The sequence below is a fragment of the Branchiostoma belcheri genome, unplaced genomic scaffold, assembly GCF_001625305.1.
Source record: "Branchiostoma belcheri isolate BF01 breed outbred unplaced genomic scaffold, Haploidv18h27 scaffold69, whole genome shotgun sequence".
Taxonomy (NCBI): domain Eukaryota; kingdom Metazoa; phylum Chordata; class Leptocardii; order Amphioxiformes; family Branchiostomatidae; genus Branchiostoma; species Branchiostoma belcheri.
In genome coordinates, this window is record NW_017804342.1 from 1,700,717 (window position 1) to 1,723,049 (window position 22,333).

The 22,333-nt window shown below is 37.2% G+C and overlaps 2 protein-coding genes across 3 annotated transcripts in view; both read left to right on the forward strand.

The window, feature by feature from the left end:
- The window catches only part of LOC109484131, a 15,180-nt gene extending 1,926 nt beyond the window's left edge, over window positions 1-13,254 (forward strand). The window contains exons 2-19 of one of the 2 annotated variants that reach the window (XM_019787349.1): window positions 34-831; window positions 1,575-1,629; window positions 2,139-2,298; window positions 2,709-3,489; window positions 3,983-4,147; window positions 4,587-4,752; window positions 6,006-6,091; window positions 6,665-6,855; window positions 7,123-7,334; window positions 8,133-8,285; window positions 8,795-8,924; window positions 9,147-9,221; window positions 9,678-9,773; window positions 10,346-10,488; window positions 11,764-11,988; window positions 12,292-12,371; window positions 12,578-12,682; window positions 13,042-13,253. In XM_019787349.1, the coding sequence (XP_019642908.1) occupies window positions 36-831; window positions 1,575-1,629; window positions 2,139-2,298; window positions 2,709-3,489; window positions 3,983-4,147; window positions 4,587-4,752; window positions 6,006-6,091; window positions 6,665-6,855; window positions 7,123-7,334; window positions 8,133-8,285; window positions 8,795-8,924; window positions 9,147-9,221; window positions 9,678-9,773; window positions 10,346-10,488; window positions 11,764-11,988; window positions 12,292-12,371; window positions 12,578-12,682; window positions 13,042-13,184 (3,762 nt within the window). In that variant the 5' untranslated portion in view covers window positions 34-35 and the 3' untranslated portion in view covers window positions 13,185-13,253. Of the gene's footprint in view, window positions 1-25; window positions 832-1,574; window positions 1,630-2,138; window positions 2,299-2,708; window positions 3,490-3,982; window positions 4,148-4,586; window positions 4,753-6,005; window positions 6,092-6,664; window positions 6,856-7,122; window positions 7,335-8,132; window positions 8,286-8,794; window positions 8,925-9,146; window positions 9,222-9,677; window positions 9,774-10,345; window positions 10,489-11,763; window positions 11,989-12,291; window positions 12,372-12,577; window positions 12,683-13,041 lie in introns of both variants that reach the window. The other variant, XM_019787350.1, reaches the window with a different exon arrangement.
- Window positions 13,255-16,606: 3,352 nt separating this feature from the next.
- Window positions 16,607-20,985, forward strand: LOC109484162 (lithostathine-like). Its single transcript, XM_019787391.1, has 6 exons — window positions 16,607-16,771; window positions 17,522-17,655; window positions 17,962-18,190; window positions 19,104-19,280; window positions 20,497-20,639; window positions 20,852-20,985. The coding sequence occupies exons 2-6, from the start codon at window positions 17,596-17,598 to the stop codon at window positions 20,957-20,959; spliced, it is 717 nt and encodes a 238-aa protein (XP_019642950.1). The 5' UTR covers window positions 16,607-16,771; window positions 17,522-17,595; the 3' UTR covers window positions 20,960-20,985.
- The last annotated feature ends 1,348 nt before the right edge of the window (window positions 20,986-22,333 follow it).

Here is a 22,333-nt window from a genome sequence, read left to right on the forward strand (position 1 = left end):
CCTCTAATCCCCTCTCTTTTTTAAAATTTGCAGCTATGGCAGAAGGCACAAATGAGGGATTGTCCATATTGGACCGAATAAAGCAATTTGACAGCAGCTCCCAACCAACTCAGCCTGTCAGTCAAGTCAAACCCAAGAAACCGTCCCTCAAGAAAAGGCCTGGACAAAAACCTCATGTTGTTTCTTCTCATGGCCACATTGCCAAGTTCAAACCACCGCCACTGACCAGGAAAATTTCTTCAAACAGACTAGTCGTGGCGGAGAATGGTATTACTTCACCCAAGTCGAAGAGTGCAGAGCTTTCCTCCCGTTTACCTAACAGTCCTACGAAACCCAAACAGCTGAATAAACCAGCACTGAAACCACCTGTTGCCAATAGGAACAAACCAGTAAAGCCCATGCGATCTTTTGACGACAATTCTAAACCATCTCCGCCTAAGACTAAACCCGTTGTTGCAACCAGGAACAAGGTAAACGATGGTAAGAAAAGCATAGAAAATTCTCATGTAGAAGCTAGTGAGTCTACTGGCAGCATTTCAGCCCTTGCCAAAAAGTTTGAAGTCAGTGTTTCGACAAGTGCGGAGAGTGCACACACTAATGGATTACGGCAAACAAAGCCAAAGGTTGTTCAAAGGCAAGTCGCTAAAGAGTTGGCTGATGATAAACTTGAGGAGTCAACGCCAAAATCGGTGGCTCAGAGATGGAAGAAATTTGAACAGTCCTCAGGTGCCGGCAGTACAAGCAGCCCAGAAGTGTCCAGGACTCCTGAAAAAGTTCAGGTGAAGAAGTTACCATCTGCTGTCACTTCTACATCTGGAACAACTGCAAAAGGTATGTCTAGAATTTGTTCAATAATATCATAGATATTGGAAGAATGAGTTAGCTATAGACTTTGTGAATGCCAATGTCAGCATTGAGGAAATTCGCAAGACATTGCCTTTTCCTCTTCTTACTCGAGAAAGCACCTGGTTATTTTTAAAATCTTGCATATAATTAGAGGTGATCCGGATGCTTGTCCTATATCTTAGACCTGAGCAGGATACCCTTAAGGCTTAATGGTTCTTTGAAGTACAGGAAGTTCTGTATCCTGGTCAGCTCTAAGACAAACACCTATTTTAGGGCTGTGTACTGTGGTGTATGCACTGGTACAGTTATAGTAAGTACTTAAGTGATATGTATGTACAATGTAGTTCTGCAAAAATCAAATGCTAGTATTAAGTACATGTACAGGAGAAAGTACCGATTCAACATGTACATTTTGTACCTGTAGTAAGTGCCCTGAATTCTGGCTAAACCTCAGATGTACAATCATGTTGTAAATGGAATGTTTAAACTACATATTTGGTATTTTGCTATGAGATCTTCAATGGGTTTTCTGTTACTTGGTGTTGCATTTGCATGATGTGTACATGTAAATGTCACTGTGTTGTTGGCACCATTGTGATACAGTTCAGTACAGTATGTACATACATGATACATGTATACAATGCAATTTGTGTTGGGCACACTGAGCCAGCCACAAATGATCGGTTGTTAACATTACCCCTACAATTATCTCTACTATCTTGTCCCAGGTGAAGTGGCACAACCTGAAGTCCCTGTTCCCAAGAGCTTCCTTCACCAGAACAGGTAACTATTAACTTCAAGTGAGCAAGTTTTACAAAAAATAAAGAGAGATTGACATACATTTTGCATACTACATGTACATGAGAAGCATAAAATACCTACTTGTAATTATATATGCATATGTCTTGACTACATAAAAAATTATTTGGAAGAGGACATTTTCATGAGCTATATGGAGCTAGTTTCACTGACAGAATTTAATCAAATTACTAGTAGCTGCCTGCAAAAATCAGGATTTGAGTTTGTTTTTTTGTCCAAATGTCTTTGTTCATTGAATATTAGTACCATCAAGTTTAAAACTGCAAAAAAATTACTAGTAAGAACGTCCCCAATGTCGAATACATGTACAGTAAATACTACAGAATATTGTTTCAAGTTTCAACCATACAAAAAAACAAATGTAGCTTGAAACACTATAGAAATCTCCACTCTTTACTGTGAAATTCAATATAAATGAATTCACTGTTACTATTTGATATCATTAAATGTTGATTAATGTGAAAATATTTTAGACCAAGCAGGAAGAATAGATCTGGCAGTAGGAAGTCTCCCTCAGTCAAGACACGACCACTGTTGCCATCAGACGGAAGGGACAAGATAACAGCTGTGACTGTGGAAGAGGAAGATTGGGATGATGAGGAGTATGAAGATGTGCTGTTACCCCCAAGAAAGGTAGAAGAATTTACTTTTGACCTACTTACCCCATATTAACTTTAAATCTTGAAATGTTTGCAGTATTTTTTATTGTGAAATCATTGCCATCATGGATATGTGTTTCCATTCTATATTCACGAATACAGACTTGTTTCAGTCCCAAACTTAAAACACTGTGAAAACCTTTTTCTCCTACTTACTTCTTGCTCCAACTGTGGAAATAATAATCATCATCGGTTGACCATATTACTCGGGGTTATACCCTTTCGTTAGCTTAATAAAAGATGGGGTGTGCCAGGGCAATGCATTTTAATTGTTTTCCTCTGGCATATAAATAGGGATGATAGATACGTGTACATTTAAAAACATGTAGCAATGTCCACTTCCAGGAGAAGCTAATGATATAAAGCAACTAAATATTCTTCCAGGAACCTTCTGAGGGGAAAGCCCAAGATTCAGACTCCTGGGAGACAGATGATGACGACGATCATGAATATCATGATATCTACGAGTCCATCGCATTTTCTCCTCCAAACGCTGACACCAACAGGCTTTCAAAAAGTACAGCCATACCAAAACCTACTTTACCACCACCTCCAGTTCCTTCTAAACCTGTTCGGAATAGACTGGCTAGAAACTCAGCTGAGTTAGAAGTTGTGCTACCAGGAGGTATTAATTCCATTCCCAAACCACCAAGAACAACTGGGAAAAATGGCAACTCTTCTCCAAACCCTCCTGATAGGGTAACCAGCTTGGCAGCTCAGGAAGAGGCAGCAAATACAACTAAAACACTCCCTACTGCCATCCCCAGGAACATACCAAATGCCAAAGCGGACGTAGAAAGAGCAAGAAAGAAGAAAACTCTGCCCGCTGTACTAGTGGACAAGGTAGAGGGAAACTCGGGGCAAGCAAAAGGGTTGGGGAAATACACGGGAGTAAAGTCCTTTCTACACAACATGCTGGCTAAGTCAAAGTCAGGAAGTGATCTCACAGTAGAACAATCTCTAAACCCCTCATCGTGTCCAGACACCCTTTCTCCCCTTGCTGCTAGGGCTTTGGACGGAAGAAACTGGAAGTCATTAGAGAAGCTTGGTGGGGAAAGAGAGGAGTATGAACCCATGGCATCTAGCAAAAACTCTGTGGGTGTCCCAAACTTAGCCCGCCACGATGACAGACCACCAGCCACATTGCCCAGAAGAGATTTGACAGGTGCGTTGTTGGGTACACAATGGTTAACCATCAATCTACACAATTTACAGAGCAGTCATCACATTTTTTTTCTACAGGAAATACCTTTCAAATGGATGAATGTTTTAGATAGAGTTCAGGTATGATGTCACAGTCTTATTCTTAAGTTGTGACCACAGGAATGTTATGTTGGCTGGAAAAGTTGTCCACCAGACTTAGCTTGTTTTCTCTTAGTCCATTCATTGTTTCCAGATTTTTGTCTGTTTTGCAGATTTTTTCAGCGTTAAAGGAAAAAAGAGACATCTTTATGTTATGCACAATAAAATAATAAAAATATGGGTTTCAGGCAGGCCCAGCACATGAATGTGTTTGCCCTTGGCCAAAAAAAAAAAATACATTCTTGTAATATCCCAACAGTCGACAAACACTCTTATTGCTGATATGTATTATGATGTATATCAACCTTTTTAATAAAGGCTAATTTTGATTCATAAGGCTTTTTATTTTCTTCCAGAGCAACAGTGGCCTTCCATGGAAGACAGTACGTACATGTGCACAGAGTATCTGGACATCGTAGAGTTTCCAGACAACACTGGGGATGATGATGATGATGACCTTTATATCCTGCCAGACAACGCTGATGAGGATGAAGTTTATGAGGATGTTCTTGTGTCGAGAGGTATGTATTCTCTATTCTTTATTCAAAACAGTGGTCAGCATAGAAGCAGTACATAAAAAAAAATTTATGGACTGCTGAATTGTGCTGACCTTACATAATACATAAAAATACAACGTAGGTACGAACAGAACATACAGATTCACGACAAATATGTACAACACTTAAAAACTAAGTCTGCATTTGTGAATAAGGGGCTAAATCAAAAAGTAAATGTCACGACACCGTCACATTTGCCGTAAGGTGACGTACAGCTTTCATGTCATAGAATTTTTAGGCAGACTGTGAGAGAACCAACCACGGGTCCTGGGTCCACCAACATGCCCCTACATGTAGACATTAATTGGTGGGAAAAGCACTTTTAAAACACACCTTGAAATTGTGTGTATGTAGATTCTGCTATGTCCAATTGTATCTTTTTTTTATTACTTTTTTTTTCAAGGAGCCAAAGACAAAGACATGCCTGATCCACTACCGGGTGTGTACATGGACTTTGATGAAGTTCCCACTGTCCAGAAGTCAAATGTGCAGGTGGAAGGCAGTGGGTACGAGACTCCCATGTTTCCTGGGGGAGAAATGCCAGCCTTTCTAACTCCTATCAATCAAAGGTTTGTACTTGGTCTTTTTTATTGATTTAGATAATTGAAAACCAATTCCAGGGTGGAAAAGCTGGATTTTCAAAGTTAGCCAATTTCTTGTCTAGGCATTTCTTTTAGTCACAAGTAAATTGAATGAACTCTGTTCCATAGCATACTGATATATAATTTTATGTGAGGTAAAATGTCATGTTGTTGATACTTTAATGATAGGAAACCATTGCTTGTTCCATATTGTAGGATGGCTCCATAGCTATTTGTGGAACTGAAAATAAAGAAATGTTTTGGGGCTATTTTAAATCCTTCAAATGTGCTAAGAAATGGCAGTAGACAGATTTCCTTATCCAAAATATTGTTTTTTTTTTATTTTACCACCTTGAAATTGATGTCTTTAAGGGATAATTACATTGTCAAGAAAATTATGACACTGCAGCATCAATATTTATTGAAATTAGCTTTCAGTTTTGTGAGAATGAGAGTCAACTAACACTGATTCAGAATGTAGCACAAAGCCCAAGCCTCTTTTTCTTGAAATAGTAATTGGCATATGCATCTTTGATGTGTTCCTGTAGGAACAAGGAAAGAAAGATATTGAGATCTGCTTTATTTGTACTGTACTTCACTTATAAATTTAGACACTTTCTTCCTTATACTAGCTCTTTTCCTAATTAAACAATTCACACTTGTAAGAAATACAGATGATACATTTGTAGCAGACAGTTTGACAGCCTAGTGTTACCTTAAACCTTAAACAGCTTAATGAATGACAGGGTACCATAAGTGATATATCTTTGTTTATATTCTGCTTGGTGTGAGTTGACATTAAACGTGACTTTGGATAACACTACACGTTCTTGCTGTAAAACATAAACAAAACTGATAGTGTTAGAAAATTGTGGTAGTGTGGTAGAGGGTTTTTCACTCCTAAAAGACCTGAATAGGGCTGTAAATTCTGCCTGTCAACAGAATTACAACAAGGAGACAGTTGGCTCATGCTTTATTTTAGAACATGTGCTTTGCTCTTATCCCTATATGTAAGTAGGAGACCAAGACTACTGTTTGCTTCTGCTTTGTGGTTGTTACATTGTATATGGTCTTTTGCTAGTAGTATTAAACTTGACTTTTTTTTTATTTTCTGGTATGATCTGATTTGTCTTGATACTAATTGTCTGGTATTTTCTGATGTGTCTTGAAACCAATTTACTGTACAAGATTTAGCTTTTAATTTTGCATATACATGTATAATGGTTCTTGTGTTGACACAGAGTGGAGCAGTCACACAGTGATAGTCCTGGAGCAGACCTGAGGGTGGACTATGTTACCAACAATAGACAGAGCAGATTTTTCCATGGTACCGGCATAATGTGTATCATATAGTATATACTGTACAGCTGTCACATTGTTTCTGTGCATGCATCGTATTACATAAACGTGTACATGACTTTGTTCATTGTACAGTCATCTTAAAAAGTGCCAAAAATGACAGGACAAAATGATAAAGGTCACCATTCTGAAGTCTGTATACAGTTGCATATGTCCATCAACAAACCATACCGCCTTAAATAATTTTATCAATTTGGTAGAACACACTGGACATTGGGATCTAAATCTCACACACAAACAGTGCTGCTCTCACTTTGCTTATATTACATGACATCTCAATGTCTATCAGACACCTTCTCAGAGCTGCTGACTGGAGTACTGCTTTTCACCACTATACATTATTATGTATGTAGCCAAATGAGACATACACAATACACAGTGTAGGGCAAGAAGCAGAGCACTCTAGGTACTAGGAGAAGCACTGGTTGTCTGTAAGAAAATCTCAATATCCAATTATTACCATACTTTTTGTACGGTGATCACATCTAAAATGTTTCAGTGCAGAATCTTACTTACATTTTGTAATGCCTGTAACTTTCAGAGCCCCTGTACCAGGTGTATCGAGCACAGAACTCTGCAAGAAGCATCAGGAGCAACCGTTCTGATGCCATCACAGAGGAGGAGCTAGATGATGTGCAGGAAGAGGAGGAGGAGCAGGATTATGAAGACGTCCCCTCCATGTCTGCTAGTGAAGCTTCCCTCAAGAGAACCATGTGGAAAGACCTTCCTGAGGTACCGTTTAGTTGTTCATTTTCCTGAGGACTTATAAGGCAGTCCCAAAATTGCTTTAACATCAAATATGACATCAAATATATCAACACTGTAGCAGCTATACTTTGCATCCAAACAATTTACTTGCAAGTAAAGAGGCACATGCACTTGCCCGAACAGTTACTTTTACTTGCCCTGGGCAAGTGGGCAATAGGACTTTTCCAGCCCTGAGTTCAAGTAGAATCTTAAACTTTAAGAGAAAAGTGACAGTTTTCTTGTTTTCGTCAGGTGAGAACCAGTGGGGTCCTGAGTACCCTCAGCCCAGATGAGATGAAGCTGCAGGAGGCCCTGTTCGAGGTGGTGACATCAGAGGCGTCTTATCTGCGCAGTTTGAACATCCTGGTGGACCACTTCATGCCTGGACTCATCCGACCTCTCACCAGGACAGAGAGAACTCATCTGTTTTCTAACTGTAAGGAAGTCAGGGACCAGAGTGAGAGGTAATGTCAACATTATGATGTACAAAATAAGCTACTAAAGTACCTAGTAGATTGTACCAGCTAAGAAAAGAACTAGAAATAGTCATACATTCAAGTACCAGAGTTATCAACCAAGGATTAAGGTGTTCCAGAACTTGTTTTGTCTTAGAACAATTGTAACTCCTTGTGAAACTCACTACCACCAAGCACAGTAATGGCATCATCCTTATATGGCTTTAATCAGTGTTTAAAATCAAAGGCTAGGACACAAATTGTTCAGTGTAATATAGGCAGCTGCCACTGTGCTGTGTGCCTGAAAGCTGGTGCGTTACATGTACACCGAAGGGTGGTTATTTTTCACATACATGTATCTGGTAAACTGCCTTTAGGTATAGGAGTAATACACAATTTTTTTTCCTATAATGAAAGCTGATGTACATGTATATACCAGTCTTAGAATACAGATTGTGAACATTATGCATTGTATAGTTCCCTATAAGGTTTGGAATCTCAGATTTAAAACCTTAAACCTTTAAAATGTCAACCTCTGCTTCTCCTATATGTTGGGTTAGTTAGTCCTCACTACTAGTGAGAATTTGAGCTGGTCTCAATCATGATGTTTCTGACTCAGGGAGAAGAGTTGCTGCATGTTACAGTTCTATTGCATAATAACCTGTAACCCACATGAGTGGATCAAACCATTGACATAACCTTGAAGTGGCTGTTTTACATGGCGACCACCAAGTAAAAAAAAAAAGAATGGAGATACATGTATCAGGCCTGTCAATGTGATCCTCATGTAACTTTTGTACTCTCCAGACTGTTGCTTGCGATGGAATCCCATCTCAGCAAAGACATCCGCCTGTCCAAGGTTCCAGACCTGGTTCTCAACCATGCCAGGAGTTACTTTGAGGAGTACATCAAGTACTGCAGGAACCTGGTGTACCAGGAGAGAGTTCTACGCAGACTCACGTAATCTTATTTACATAACAGAACTTGATTTTTACTTGAATAAATTGTACATTGGGTGAACCTTACATGTATACATGTACATGGATCAAGTCATTCAAGCTGAGGGACTGCATTTTTAGATCAAAACATCTACAAAAGCTGTGCAAATAAAAAGCCATGCACTTTAAAACATCACATTCATTACTTGTGTAAAATGTGAACTAGATGTTCGTGTAGTCACCTGTGGTTATGCAATATACATTATGTAGATTATTGAGCCACATGCGATTGCAGTGGCCCTGGTATGACATAAAATGATTTATCTGCACACTCATTCACTCACTCACTCTCACCCACTAACACTCATTCACACACACACACACACACACTCACTCAATCACTGACTGACTCACTCAATCTCTCACTAACCCCACAAAGCTGTCTCAGAACCTTGCTATTTATTATGTGTTGAACTAGACCCTCCTGATACATGTACTTACAAGTCATGTATATTGTGCTTCCTTGTCCAGGACAGAGAATTCAGGCTTTCACAGTATGCTACAGAAGCTGGAGGTAGACAGGATGTGTGCAGGACTGGACCTGCAGTCTTTCCTCATCCTCCCTATGCAGCGCATTTCTCGGATGCCCCTGCTCTTTGACGTGAGTTGATTTGGAATGACAGAGCATGTTGGCAGAAACCAGTATGTGTATAGCACTCAGGCAGAACTTCTAACACTAAAAAAAGTTGCATACAATGTATTTGTGTAATTAAGGACATTTGTTTAAATTTAAAGCTTTCAGATTAAATAATATTTTCAGATTAAATAATACTTGGGCAGTGATTTTTTAGTTTACAGCCTGAATGTGTATTTTCATGAACAGGCTATCATCCAGAGAGCTGAAGCTGGGACATCACTTTACAACTCTGCATACAGAGCATACAAGTTTCTCAACAAGGTTAGCAATTCAGTTTTCAGATGTAAAACTATTCTGGTTGCCCTAGATAGTACATGTATGTACATGGCATTGTGCAGCATGATAATGCAGTAATTGTTTCAGTATCTGTTCAGGTTTTAAAATAATTTTGACCTTATAGTAGATACAGTACAAAATGGATGAGAATTATTAAATACATGCATATTATCCTCTCCATTCTATCCTTATACATGTAAAATGTGTTATGAAGATAATGGTATGCAGTTTGTATCATTTTCATGTTTGTCGCACATGATTGCTTGGTGTAGGATGACTCAAAATAACTTTTGAATGCTTACAAATTCTATGCACATAATGTATATTGTACACTAACAGTCTATTAAGTACAAGGCATTGTGCTAGTTTCTCTCTTGGATTTTTTAAAAGCGTTAATTATTTTCTAATATACATTGAATTTATGATTTTGTCAATCCTCAGACACTAAAAGCTTGTAATGAGGAAGCCAGAATAATGGCCAAGACAGAGGAGATGGTTCTCCTTCAGAAACAGTTCACCTTCAAACCAGGAGTCAAGGTACAACATTGTAAAATTTCATGATGGTACTTTGTATACAACATATTATAATTTAGGTAATCCAGGTACTAAGATAAGCCAAAAGATGAGTTACTCAAGCAACAGGATATGATTTTGGAAACAGTCGTTTCAGGTAGCATCCACTACCTTTCCTCAGTGACTGAGAGACCAGAGGAGAAATGTATAGCATATGAGGAGGAATAAGAATTATATATTAAGTAGAATTTAGTTGTCTTAATCAGACACTAATTCTTAAAGCAAGCCTGACATGTATGCTGTCAGTATGTAGATTTTTTGCTTAATACTGAGTATCATTTTCTTTGGTCCATGATCATGATACATTTAACATAATTATGAATGCAAACCAAGCAGATATTGAAAGGGAAAGTCCAGGCCCAATGAAACAAGACATGACACAACTCTTTACCATACATAACAGCTAAATTAATACAAAAATGTCTTCTCGTTAAAAAGAGGTCTATTAGAAAGAGCTTGTGATATATACAATATCTGTCATTGCATTTCCATATTTGAAGTTGTCTTAGCAGCTACAAATAATGTTTTTGTTGTAGGAAATTGCAGTGGTGTCAGGGAAAAGGTACCTGGTCAAGAAAGGAGAGCTCAATCAGATCACACAGGAGAAGAAGAAATACCTGAGACAACCACTACACCTGTTCCTCTTCACTGATCTTCTTCTTATCACAAAGAAGAAAAGGTATTTGTGACTTCCTTTAAAGAAAAAAAGTGGTATGAACTTGGCAGTCAGAAATACTAGACTTTACCCCCTGACTGAGCATTATGATTTGTTGCTTAGCCAGTCCTATAGAATCCTAAACAAAAAAACTGCAGCATATATGGCATGCACAAGTCATGTAATATAATGTGTTTATTGGAAATAAAAAATAAAAAAAACACACACACAAACATACACACACAGAAACAGATACACACATACAATGTACATGCATGCATGGACACACTTTACGAGCTTAAATCACCTGAGGTAAACATATCAGTTAAAGTTACATTTACATGTAAGTACTATAATCAGGTACATACAACTGTACATCATTGTAGGAAGAGGTACATTATCATTATAATAATTATGGGTTCACCACACCACGAAGTGGTGTGGTGAAACCATATTGCTTTTTCTGATGTTTCTTCTCCTTCTCCTTCTCCTCCTCCTCCTCCTCCTGCCATATCTTTAAATGGATTCAGCTTCTTCATTTTAGGGCCTAAGGTCCTGAAATTTGGTATGGAGGTACAGTGGGCAAATACACCTAGGCGTTTTTTAAATTATTGTGATACAGGCTTTTAGAATGGTTTTATTTGAGTTTTTTGGCTGTGTTATAGCAAATGTATTACTGTGTTAGTCTGCCTTGTTTACCACGTTTGGGCATGAGTCATCAGAATGGAATGCAGGGCATCAACCAATAGGCATGCAGCTTTCCTCTATACTTCTTGCTGATTGGCTGTTGGGATTTAACTTGATTAACACCTGCACAGAAGCATTTCCATACTGACAGTATGTCTGTATTCAAGTGTTTTGGTAGGTATTTCAAGCTTTCCTGCTCCAGCATTGGAATGCCGGGCATGGACGTTTTTTTTTTTATTTGAAAATCAACAGTTTGCATTATGCAATTAAAAATCCTAACCAATAAAGTAGGGAATAGCTATCCAACTGTTGTTTTAGTTGTATTTTACTTCATATTATAGTTATATCAATGTAAATCATTGTTTTCCCTTGTGTTTCCCATTCTTTCCCTGCCATGTCGTAAAATGTGGTGAACCCATCGCTGTATTTGCTCCAAAGCAAATATTGGCCTTTCTAGTTATAATAATAAGATTTTTAGCCATTTATTTTATTAAGTACATTATAACTCACAACTTATATGCCATTTATTCATCAGATTCTAACTGATCTTGATATTCCATTTATTTATCAAATTCTAAACCATCTTACACGCAAATTGTTTCTACTGTTCAGTGATACACTGTACACCATCATTGACTATGCTGAAAGGAGTTTTGTGGAGGCCAAAGATAAGGAGGATCCTGACTTTGCCCTGGCGGGGACCAAACTAACGGCAACTCAGAAGATCCGCAGGTTTACAGGCACACTGACCATCCCTCCTGTGGAGTCTCTCTTCACAATGGAGCTGTTTGAAAACCATGAGGGAAAACATGTGATGATAGACCTGGCAACAAGTTTGTAAGTAGCTTTACATGTATCTCTCATCATTATTCTCATTATATAATGCATGTATGTCCCTTTGATGTTAAGAAGAAGACTGAGACATAGTTCTTAATATGATTCATTGCAAAATTACACAACAGTCTCACTGAGATTAATTACAATGCATTATTAGTTGATGTCTTTATCACATTTGTGAGTGTCCTAAAGTATATTCAATTTGGCATAATCATGAGGTTTGACCATTGTATTGTACAAGCACGTGTAAAACTGTTGTAGCATGAGAGGTGCTTATTTTTGTTTATTCTGTGTACTTTGCAGAAGTGAGAGGACAAGGTGGGTGGAGGCCATCATGCCACCAAAGTCAGATGTGTCAGGAGAAACCATTTATGAGGAGTGGGGTATGTCAGAGGATTTTTTTCTACAGTAACAGTACAGTTTAAGATCCATTAAGATTATGCTTAAGTGTACTCCAGTTGTTGTGTTGCCTTGTAGAAGTATAGCCCAACAATGCTTGAAAAGTTATCTTTAATGTTTCCCAGTATGTTATGTTTTATGATGAATAAAATGATGTTAAAAATCCACTCCTGTGTTCTCCTTTGTGTAGACTGTCCACAAGTCCAGGTGATCCATCCCTACCAGGCCCAGCAACCAGATGAGTTGGAACTGGAGCGCTCTGACATCATCAATGTCAGCAGGAAGATGGCTGATGGTAAGGACAATTATTCCTTCCTTCCTTCCTTCCTTCCCACCTTCCTTCATTTATTCCTACATTCATTCCCACCTTCCTCCCTTCTTTCACTGATGTATGCATGTGTGCATTTATTAACATCTCCAAGAAAATTGTCAACTTTACTTGGTACTGCAGCAAAACTTTTTTTCATCTCATTCATTCTTCACTCATGGAACCAAGCCTGCTAGTATTGATAAAACCCATTGTACAAGCCGCTTGGAAATGTGTTTTGAAGACTAGTTGACTGCTGCACACCCCTGCAGTATAATTAGAGAATGGATACTGCTGCAATTCTGCTTCAATTACATGACTTTATTTAATGTTTTGCTCCCCTCCAGGTTGGTACGAGGGAGAGAGGATCAGAGACGGTGAAAAGGGCTGGTTCCCTTCTAGCTACACTGAAGAAATCGAGAATTCTCATGCCCGCGCCCGCAACCTTAAGTACAGGGCTAGGAGACAGCTGTCACTTGGGGAAGCATAGTCAAAAAGTAACGCATCAAGGACCTACTACCATCTTAATTTGTATATACAGTTTGGGGATAAAAATTTAATACTGAAAAGTTTTTAACATATATAATTCAGAGAGGTTTTACAAGTGGTTTAAAGGTCATTAGAGGGGGTTTGTCATTATTTGGAGGATCTATGCCAAGAATGAAGATTTGTACATATGCTTCAAGTGTTAGATACAATGTAAATACATGTACAATTGTACATGTATGTACATTGTAGTACAAAATGTAGATGAAACCAAAGGGAACAGAAAACTTACCTGTAAAATTGATCAATTTCAGACATTTGCATTTTCTTTTAGATTTAGACATACATGTTGTAGCTGAGCCTAGTAGTATGTAAATATACAATTGTATAGGGAAAGTAAGCTTTAAAATAACGGATTAGCCCTCAGTAAGCACAGTATGCCTTGTTTTTTCTCCCTTCTCATGTCTGGTCAAATACAATGTAAGCGTACAGTCACTCATATTACAGATAGTCATTGAAGGCAACTGGTGCACATGGGACTATATTGTATACTGCACACTCTGCCCAACTAACATGTCTAGATACATTTTTGTATTAGGGTCACTTTTTATGACCATAATATATTTTTCTAATGTAGAATTATGTGATATTGTATCTACTTACTGGTATCTCTCTAATAGTATGTAATTTTCTTTCCCACATATTTATGAATGCATAGATGCAAAGGATGTCCACTTGCAAGAAAGGTTGAACATAAGATTGAGATGCATCTGACTAAGAATAGTCACAAGTCTTTTCACATTTACACTTGTAGTGACTTCTCTCCTTTTAAATTGTGCAATGACTTACACTGATTACAAAATTTATGAAATTTTGTCTCTCCATAGAAGATGACTAATGTTGTACTTTTTCAGCATTTTTAGAAGTCCATAGGCATCTGGTTTGTTAATATGACCCATCCATGAAGTAACATGTACAATCAGACATGAATTAAGGATGCATTCTTGTCACTTAATGGCAAGCTTTGATTTCATCTGACAGGATTGTGTATTTTAATTAAGTCTTGTTTTAGAGTTAGTCTGCCTCTTTTGTAGATACATGTTCTTAATATGTTTTAAATTTTTTTAAACTTGCTATTTTTGTATGTGACGTTCCTTCTCCCAAGTACTTTTATCAGCATTACTGTTTGTACACAGACAATACTGTAAAATCTTTAATTCAGGTTTTGTTATAAGGTCAAATATCTACTAGTAGACTACAATGTAAGTGGCACTCAGATTATGGTTGTTCTTGTTTTTGTTGTTGGTGGCAATCACATAACCAGAAAAGGTTTATGTTATTCGATATACACGGAATATACAATTAACACTGCACTACACTGCTCTGCATCGCTTTAATTAATATAACTCTAGATCCAACATATCAGTTTTTGCCATAATTTGTATTCCTGAATTTATTCAATCATGACCTCACTTGAATACTAGAGATTAATCAGGAAGTGCTAGAATAGACTTTTTGTTAAAATAATACTGTCATTGGGTTAAGAATATGACCAACAGACTTAAGCCATGATAGCAAGGAAATTAGGATCTTATATTTAAAATCAATGAGAAAAAGTGAATGTTTGATTACGTTAGTCTAAACGGTTAACATTATTTGGCAAAGGTATGAGGTTGTTACTTTACAATATTCTGTTCAGGCCCGCACCCTGGATCATATTTTGAAGCGTTTTACGTCTTTTGATGGCACTGTTAAAAACAAACATGCAGCGAGGCCCTGGGTTGCTTTTATTCATGATATTGAATTCGAATATTGATAATATATATGAAAGGCGAAGACCTTTTACCATAGAAGATTGGTCTCGTAACATTTTGCATGACACCATCGTACGTACTGGTATGACTAATGTAATGCGTGGGTGGATATTTATTGACGAACAGTCTCGTAATTCTGTTTATTACCTCCATGAAAATGCCAGTATTTTCAACGTACAAACAATACAATACATAGTGGTGACGCACACAAGAGATATGGCTTATATTCACGTCACCACTAGACATGAAATAAAAGTTTCAACACAAGACAAAACGATGTCACATTGGTAACGTTCAGGTAACAAGAAACAGAGTTAAGCTATTAAGATATCATCTATTAGATTGATACATTTTTATGAATCAGTTATTTAATAACTGATATTGCTTTTGAATGTCTGCTTTTGAAAGTTAAAACTTTTGGTCCAACACAAAAAATTCTCTCACCTAGAGCTTTCGACCAGTCACTCTGGTCTTCCTCAGTAGACTGACCCAGTGAAGCTTGACCCAGTTAAAACAAAAAGTTTTAACTTGAAATGTCGTCTGTGTTGGTAGTTTTAAAGTTTAATGTTAGTATGCACAAAAATTATATTTCGTAGAGGTACGAGATCTCCAAATTCCCTTTTAGCAAGCTAAGAAGCCTTATATGAAGCGTCTCTGAAACGTCATATATTTAATGAATACGCAACGTTTGCTACTTACAGTTGCAGGGTCGAAGTACGAGGATACGAAGGTATTTATATTTCCACTACTTTAAAAAATAAGTATTTTTTTTGCGTGCAACATGTCAATTGGCTGTGTCTTGCTGTACATGTGTTTAATGGACCTATACCATTATTACGTCACAGTTTGTTTACCGCAATGAATGCCGGTCAATTGACGTTTATATTGTACAGGTGTTCGTAGCGTTTGTTTAGCTTTAGCCTTAATATAAGGTCTTTATACAGTACTACTTTTGTCTAATGTCAAAACTAAATCACCCATTACGGCATGTAATGCTGTGTCAACAAAACTAGACGCAGCAAAAATCAAACATACCTGACTTTGAAAACTTTGAAATGATCTTTATTATTTAACTGACCGTTCTAGAATGTTCTTTAGAACAGGTAAACAAACTGTGACGTAATAATGGTATAGGTCCATTATATTCAGCCAGAACTGCCCTACTAGCCCGGGGCTTTTTGGAAGGGCTAGCCCTGGTAACTAGACAATAGATAAACAGAAAGTAACAGTACCTTTATGATGCCTATTCAAATGCATTACCAATAGCTTTTACGTGCAGATAATACTAAATTCAGTCTTAACGAAATAAATGATGTTAAAAAATTATGTTTTGCACTGCTTGAAAGAAGAAAAAAATATGATAGCAAGAAATGACTTTCAATGTTTCCAAATTTTATGAAATTTTGTTTTTTCAAACATTTGTTCTTAATAAGATGCATAAACAGGTACATACAATAGTGCCACGTCAATTATTCTCTGTGTACAAATAGATTAGTCTGGAAGACCCATGACTCATGAGATTTATGCCAGCACCAGTATGTAAACAAGGTTTTTGCTTGTAGCATTCTATTCCTGTTTTTGCTTTGCTTCCAACAGCAAACACGAGAGAAGATGCAGGGAGATCAAGGAGAAGCCCAGAATGGTGCCGGCTCTTGTAACGACTCCAACCCGCACCCTGGTCCTCCTGAACCCCGGTATCAAAATGCGCAGAACATCCAGGAGGTAACTTATGGATACAAAGAGCCTGAAGATGTAAGCTCTGCATACAAGGCAAGAGGTATGTCAATATCTTACCAAGAGCGTTTAAAAAACAGGCATGAGCTTTTTATTTTTATTTTATTTTCTTCTGGGTGGGTAGGTCAGAAAACTAGTTTTATATTATGTACTACAATGTTATTTATCTATATTTATTCATATCTATCTATATTAATTCATATATGTCTGGCTGAAAACAAAAACATACATGTGTATTTCAATAATGTGTATATATTTTTTTATTTGGTTAGGTTTCCCTTTTTCGTGAAGTAAAGATGCTTGACCCTATACTGCCATGCATGGGTTCGACTAGTTGTCGTCCTAGGGTTGAGATGATAATTTTTACAAGTGTTGCTATCGGGGAATTGTATAAAATTTGGAGTGGCTACTGTTTATATTACAGCAGAAATACTCAGGTTTTATACGTTCCTTGCAGGTCATGCTGTGGTCTTGTTTACATATTAACAGGGAAGATGTCGTTTTTAAGTTCTAGGAATACACGTTTTGGGACACTTGATTATTACATCGATGAAAATGGAGGTTACATTTAAGAAAGCATTTTTCTGTTACCAAGAACACTCAAGAACGGGTGGATTGGTTCCTTTTATTTTGTGCGTTTGGTAAGTGGGTAAAAACACAATGGGATGATGAATATGAATTATTTTAAACGAAAACAAGAAACAGGTTTCTATAAACGCTTTTTGCTTGGAATTAAATTACTATTGATTGTTTTCATGTTTGACTGAATTTCCATACGTATGGTTTATTTCAGATCGTGTCATTGGAATATTCAATAGAGTGAAAGCTAGTAAACTCTGCTGGCTTCTTCTGGTTTTCGGACTCAAGATGATTGTGTTTATTTCTATCGCTGCAATCCTGGTTCCCTACGTCCTACCTGGAATGAAGGTAGGAATGAATATCTATTTACAGCAATAACTGATATACATTATAAGGTCATTGACCTGAACCAGACGCCTGACATCATAGTAACTGGTGTTGGGTTACAAAATGTTGCAAGTGCCATGCAGAATTGAGTTCAATATGCGCTGCATGGTCACCATATGTATATGAATGTGTTTGAATAAACAAAGCTTGTTAAGCTGGGCAATGTGAAGGTAAACACAATGCAAATGTTACCTTTCTAGTATCATACTGATTTCTGTTTTATCACAAAAAGATGCTGATGCTGGATGCACCTGTATATATTTATAGGAGACTTATGAGTCAACTGATGACGCTGGCATGGTGACCAGTGGAAAGCTAGAGGATCCAACTACTCAATGGCCGATGACAGTCTTTGACTTCATGGCAAACAGCTCAGAAATTGGCACTTTGACCTCACCCTACTTGCCATCGGGCTGGGAAACAGGTGAATCGCCTACAGGGTCCACTGGAACTGCCGAGACTTCACCTTTCCCCGTAACATCTCTGCATATTACGGGTAAGCAATATTGAAATCAGCGCACGTGTAGATAGTTTTGCAGAACATTGACGAATCGCTAACATTCATTGTTCCTTTAATATGTATAGGAATTTCAGGGGCTTGAAAGGATGTTGGGGTGCTGTTTACTAGCACTCCTAGTGTGTTTTGGCGGTACTGTCAGTTGATCGCCAAATATGTTATTCTCCACCAAAAACTGTCTCATCTGGGCAAACAATGCCATTCTGGCATTTCGTCATAAATCATTCAAATGAGGTCCTAATTTGAATACGTTCTGTTTAATGATATTCACCCACCTTCACTTAACATTCAAATACCCTAAGTAGAAAATTCCAGGCAGTTACCATTGCATATTGCTGTATCACAACGTTTTCTCATTATGCAAAATAAGTCTTAATTTACATAATAAAGATCTGCCTGTCTTTCGGTATAAATTACATATTCCAAAAGCTTGATTTATAGAATTTCCTCATAAATCATACAAATTCTATCCATATTTGCATAATTTTCACATAATTATGTCAAGCATCACTACATACCAAACATCATAATGATCCGTCCACCGGTTCATGAGCTCTTTTGAATATTATTAAGCAAACACCCCTGCAGCTGTAGTACCATAGGAAGAGGCTAGAGGGCCCAAAATCAAATCATTTCCAGGTCTCAACAAGACCTACCCAACTACCAAATATCAAGTCAACCAATTTAAGACTTTTCAAGTTATAGTGTTTACAGACACGCACACACACACACACACACACACACACACACACACGAACGACTCTGTAAACATAACCTTCTTGGCGAAGATAATGACATATACCAATGACATTATAGATAGCCCTTTCTTGTTATAGAAGCATGGCAAGCTTAAGACCATAAACAACTTTAGCTGCTAACCTTTGTTCTTAAGTTACAGGTGGAAAATGCCAGAGGGGATGGAGTGAGTACAACAACCACTGCTACAAGTTAGTCGACGACAAAGTCAACTGGCTTGAGGCAAATTCACGATGTAAACGACTTGGTGCAAACCTTGCTTCAATCCTGAACCATGGCGAGACATACTTCATCAAAAGTCTCAGACCTAAAGGTAAGAAAAGCACAGCCATTTTTCAGCTGATTGAGCTGTAGGCTTTTAGTTGTCGAGTAGATTCACATGCACAGCACATAGATAGGGTACGGTTGACTGGAAAAATGTAAGGCGGTGAAATAATGTAGCTAGTTTAGCCAACAGGAATTAGAGGTCAACACGGGGAATTCAGGAAGACAAGAATTTCATACTCCTTAATAGAAGCATAAAATCCTCATTTTTTTCATACTCCATTATAGAAGCATAAAATCCTCATTTTTTGTTAGCCCTGTACGACAGTATATGAAAATCGATTTTTATCTATCAATGTAATGTAAATGGACTCTTAATCTGTGTAATGCAGGTCATATCATTTTTTAATTGTAATTTTCCTAGCCTTGCAAAGGATAGAGTCGTTGCTACCTTTTTTTTTCAAGAGTCATTGGTACATCATTTATAGTCATTTAATTTTTTCTCGATTCTAAAATTGGCTTATTTTTGTCATTCGGAGTATATTAGACAAGTACAGATTTTAGAAACTACTTTTGCATTTTTGTCTTTTCCTGTTAATCTGATAAGCTTCTGTAGAATTCTATGAAGACCAAATGCCCTGATATAAAAGATGGTGTTAGTGGCATACGTATTTGATTATTTATGCTTCATCTATTTGTGTTATACAATTTAAGCAGTTGGCGTCTGTGCTATTGTATTTAAGCAAAATGGCCAGAAATAAGGTAGATAGCCTTTCGTACAGTCGGTGATTCTATTCTTAAATTATTTTGTTGTTAAATTCATACAATCAATCAATCAATCAATCAATCAATCAATCAATCAATCAATCAATCAATCAATCGATCAATCAATCAATCAATCTTTATTGCGCAACAATTGCAATGGATACAATGTATGGCAAGTGTTTAAATCAAAAGATAACAACAATACTAAAATCTACTTCTAGATACCTTATTCTAACGCTACCCTATACATGAAACACATGCTACCTTGCCATACGGCATGGTATACTTTTCAATACACAAGGTGCATACCAGGCATTGATTTTTATGGTGTTGATCTTTCCCTTTTTAAAATAAAGTATATAACTCTTACATGGTTGGCGGGGTACTAGGTGAGTATTTTGTCTGTTTACTACATGATGATATTTTAGCTTAATTGTATTCATAGTCACTCAGTTAGCATTACAAATGTCTGTCTGACCGAATCTAAATCTATAACACAGCCGCTCGTGTGTGGATTGGACTTCACAAAGTTGGGAAGCAGTGGAAGTGGTCGGATGGGTCACTCCTACGCTACAAAAACTGGCGTCGAGGTGAACCGAACAACCTGAAGGGGAGAGAAAAATGCGCCTTTGTGTACTTAAAGGTGGGCGATTCTTTGTTCCTTTCGTGAACTTTGAAAGCTTACTAAAATGAAATATTTGTTTCAGGTCCTTTTCTTACTTAATTGATTTAAAGGACATATATCAAGAATGGCAGGACTTGAATGAACATTGTTTATTAATAACCTTTATGGCTGTACATTAGGAAGAAAGTAAATATTACTTAGTCAATAAGCTGTGTGTTATTTTTCAACAGACAGTCAGACGTAACTATATTGGACCAAAGAAGAAAAGGGGACTATGGAATGATTCCAACTGCTGCATCAAGATCTTCTTTCTTTGCAAGATCCCCAAAAAGCAGTAAATTATTTTACAGTAACAGATTTAAGAGAGACAACATCTAAATAAATAATGAAATTAATACAATTATATTGACCGTCTATTAGAGATGAACATATGTTGCAAAAGATCATTAATAAAGCGCAGATTGAAAATTAAAAACTCAACTTATCGATTGAATATTGTTGCCAGGTATATTTTAGGAAATGTCACGTTGTTCTAGCACAAGCTGTTCAGACGTTATCAGACATTAAAGTTGGCCCGGGCACTTTTAGTCCTCGCTCTAGGCATAAAATGGGCTTATGTTATAATTAAAACTAATTAAGACCTCTCAATTTGTTATTTACCTGTTTGACAATGCCATTTATGACAGCTTAATGGCACATCTTTAAGCTATTTCACCATCATGACCTATCAATGCAGATAGTGATATCTGCGGCAATCTTTATTTTGGGGACTAATTGTTTGTGTCTTTACTTTACTTTACTTTACTTAGAATATCCACCAGTAAAGCAAAGCTGCATAAATCCTAAAGTGTTCCATAGCCCTTGTTTACAAAACATAGCAATGCATTTCATACAGCAATAAAATACATAGCAAATTACAATATCTTACATTAACCTATATTTCATTTAATTGAAGTTTTGGTATATCTACATTTAATGTGTGGTAAGCAAGAACAAATCGTGTATTTTACCGAATTCCACGTAAATGCTACATTGTAACGATTCCACTTCCATCCGTTTAGGATTTTTGAAAATAATAATAGTAATAATGATTTATTCGTCATGCATTCGTCAGTTGTACAGAATAGCATGTCCCATGTAATTGGGACCTGAATTGCTCTGGTAATTACATAATTGACTGATTAACAAAAAGTTACCACACATTCAAATCATTATACGTCATTATTATTAATATAAGATACTTTAAAAAATAGGAAAGGGAAATATCCGGTAGTAACATTCCATCATACAACTGTACGTTCTGTCACCCTACATCCGGGAGCCTTAGAAGACATAAACTGGTACTGTTGTAACTAATCAATAAATCTCACGGCCAACCCTCCAAACGGTTTATGTTCCTGCGAGGTTATGATGACCTTTGCTTTAGATGGAAACTGTTTCTTCTGGTCGACTAGAATGACAATCTACTCTGTGTTATCAAGAGACACTTGGATTACGATCTGGTACTCTCTCCAGGATGGCGTAAATGTTTAATAGACTCCTCTACCAATCGTGGTTGTTGGTAGTAACACGGAGGGTCTGCGGAAATGTGGGGTTCGGTGTGAATCCGAGGTGGTCGTCTCCGTGATTGCGGCATAATTACATATTCTGCCTTCATCTGCGCTGGAAGTTTTGATTTCACGTTGCAATTAATGGATACAGAGGTAAGACGT

Coding starts and splice junctions, on each gene's coding strand:
- LOC109484162 (XM_019787391.1), top strand. CDS start 17,596: ATGATTGTGTTTATTTCTATCGCTGCAATCCTGGTTCCCTACGTCCTA. Junction 17,656..17,961: donor ACGTCCTACCTGGAATGAAG/GTAGGAATGAAT, acceptor ATATATTTATAG/GAGACTTATGAGTCAACTGA. Junction 20,640..20,851: donor GCGCCTTTGTGTACTTAAAG/GTGGGCGATTCT, acceptor ATTTTTCAACAG/ACAGTCAGACGTAACTATAT.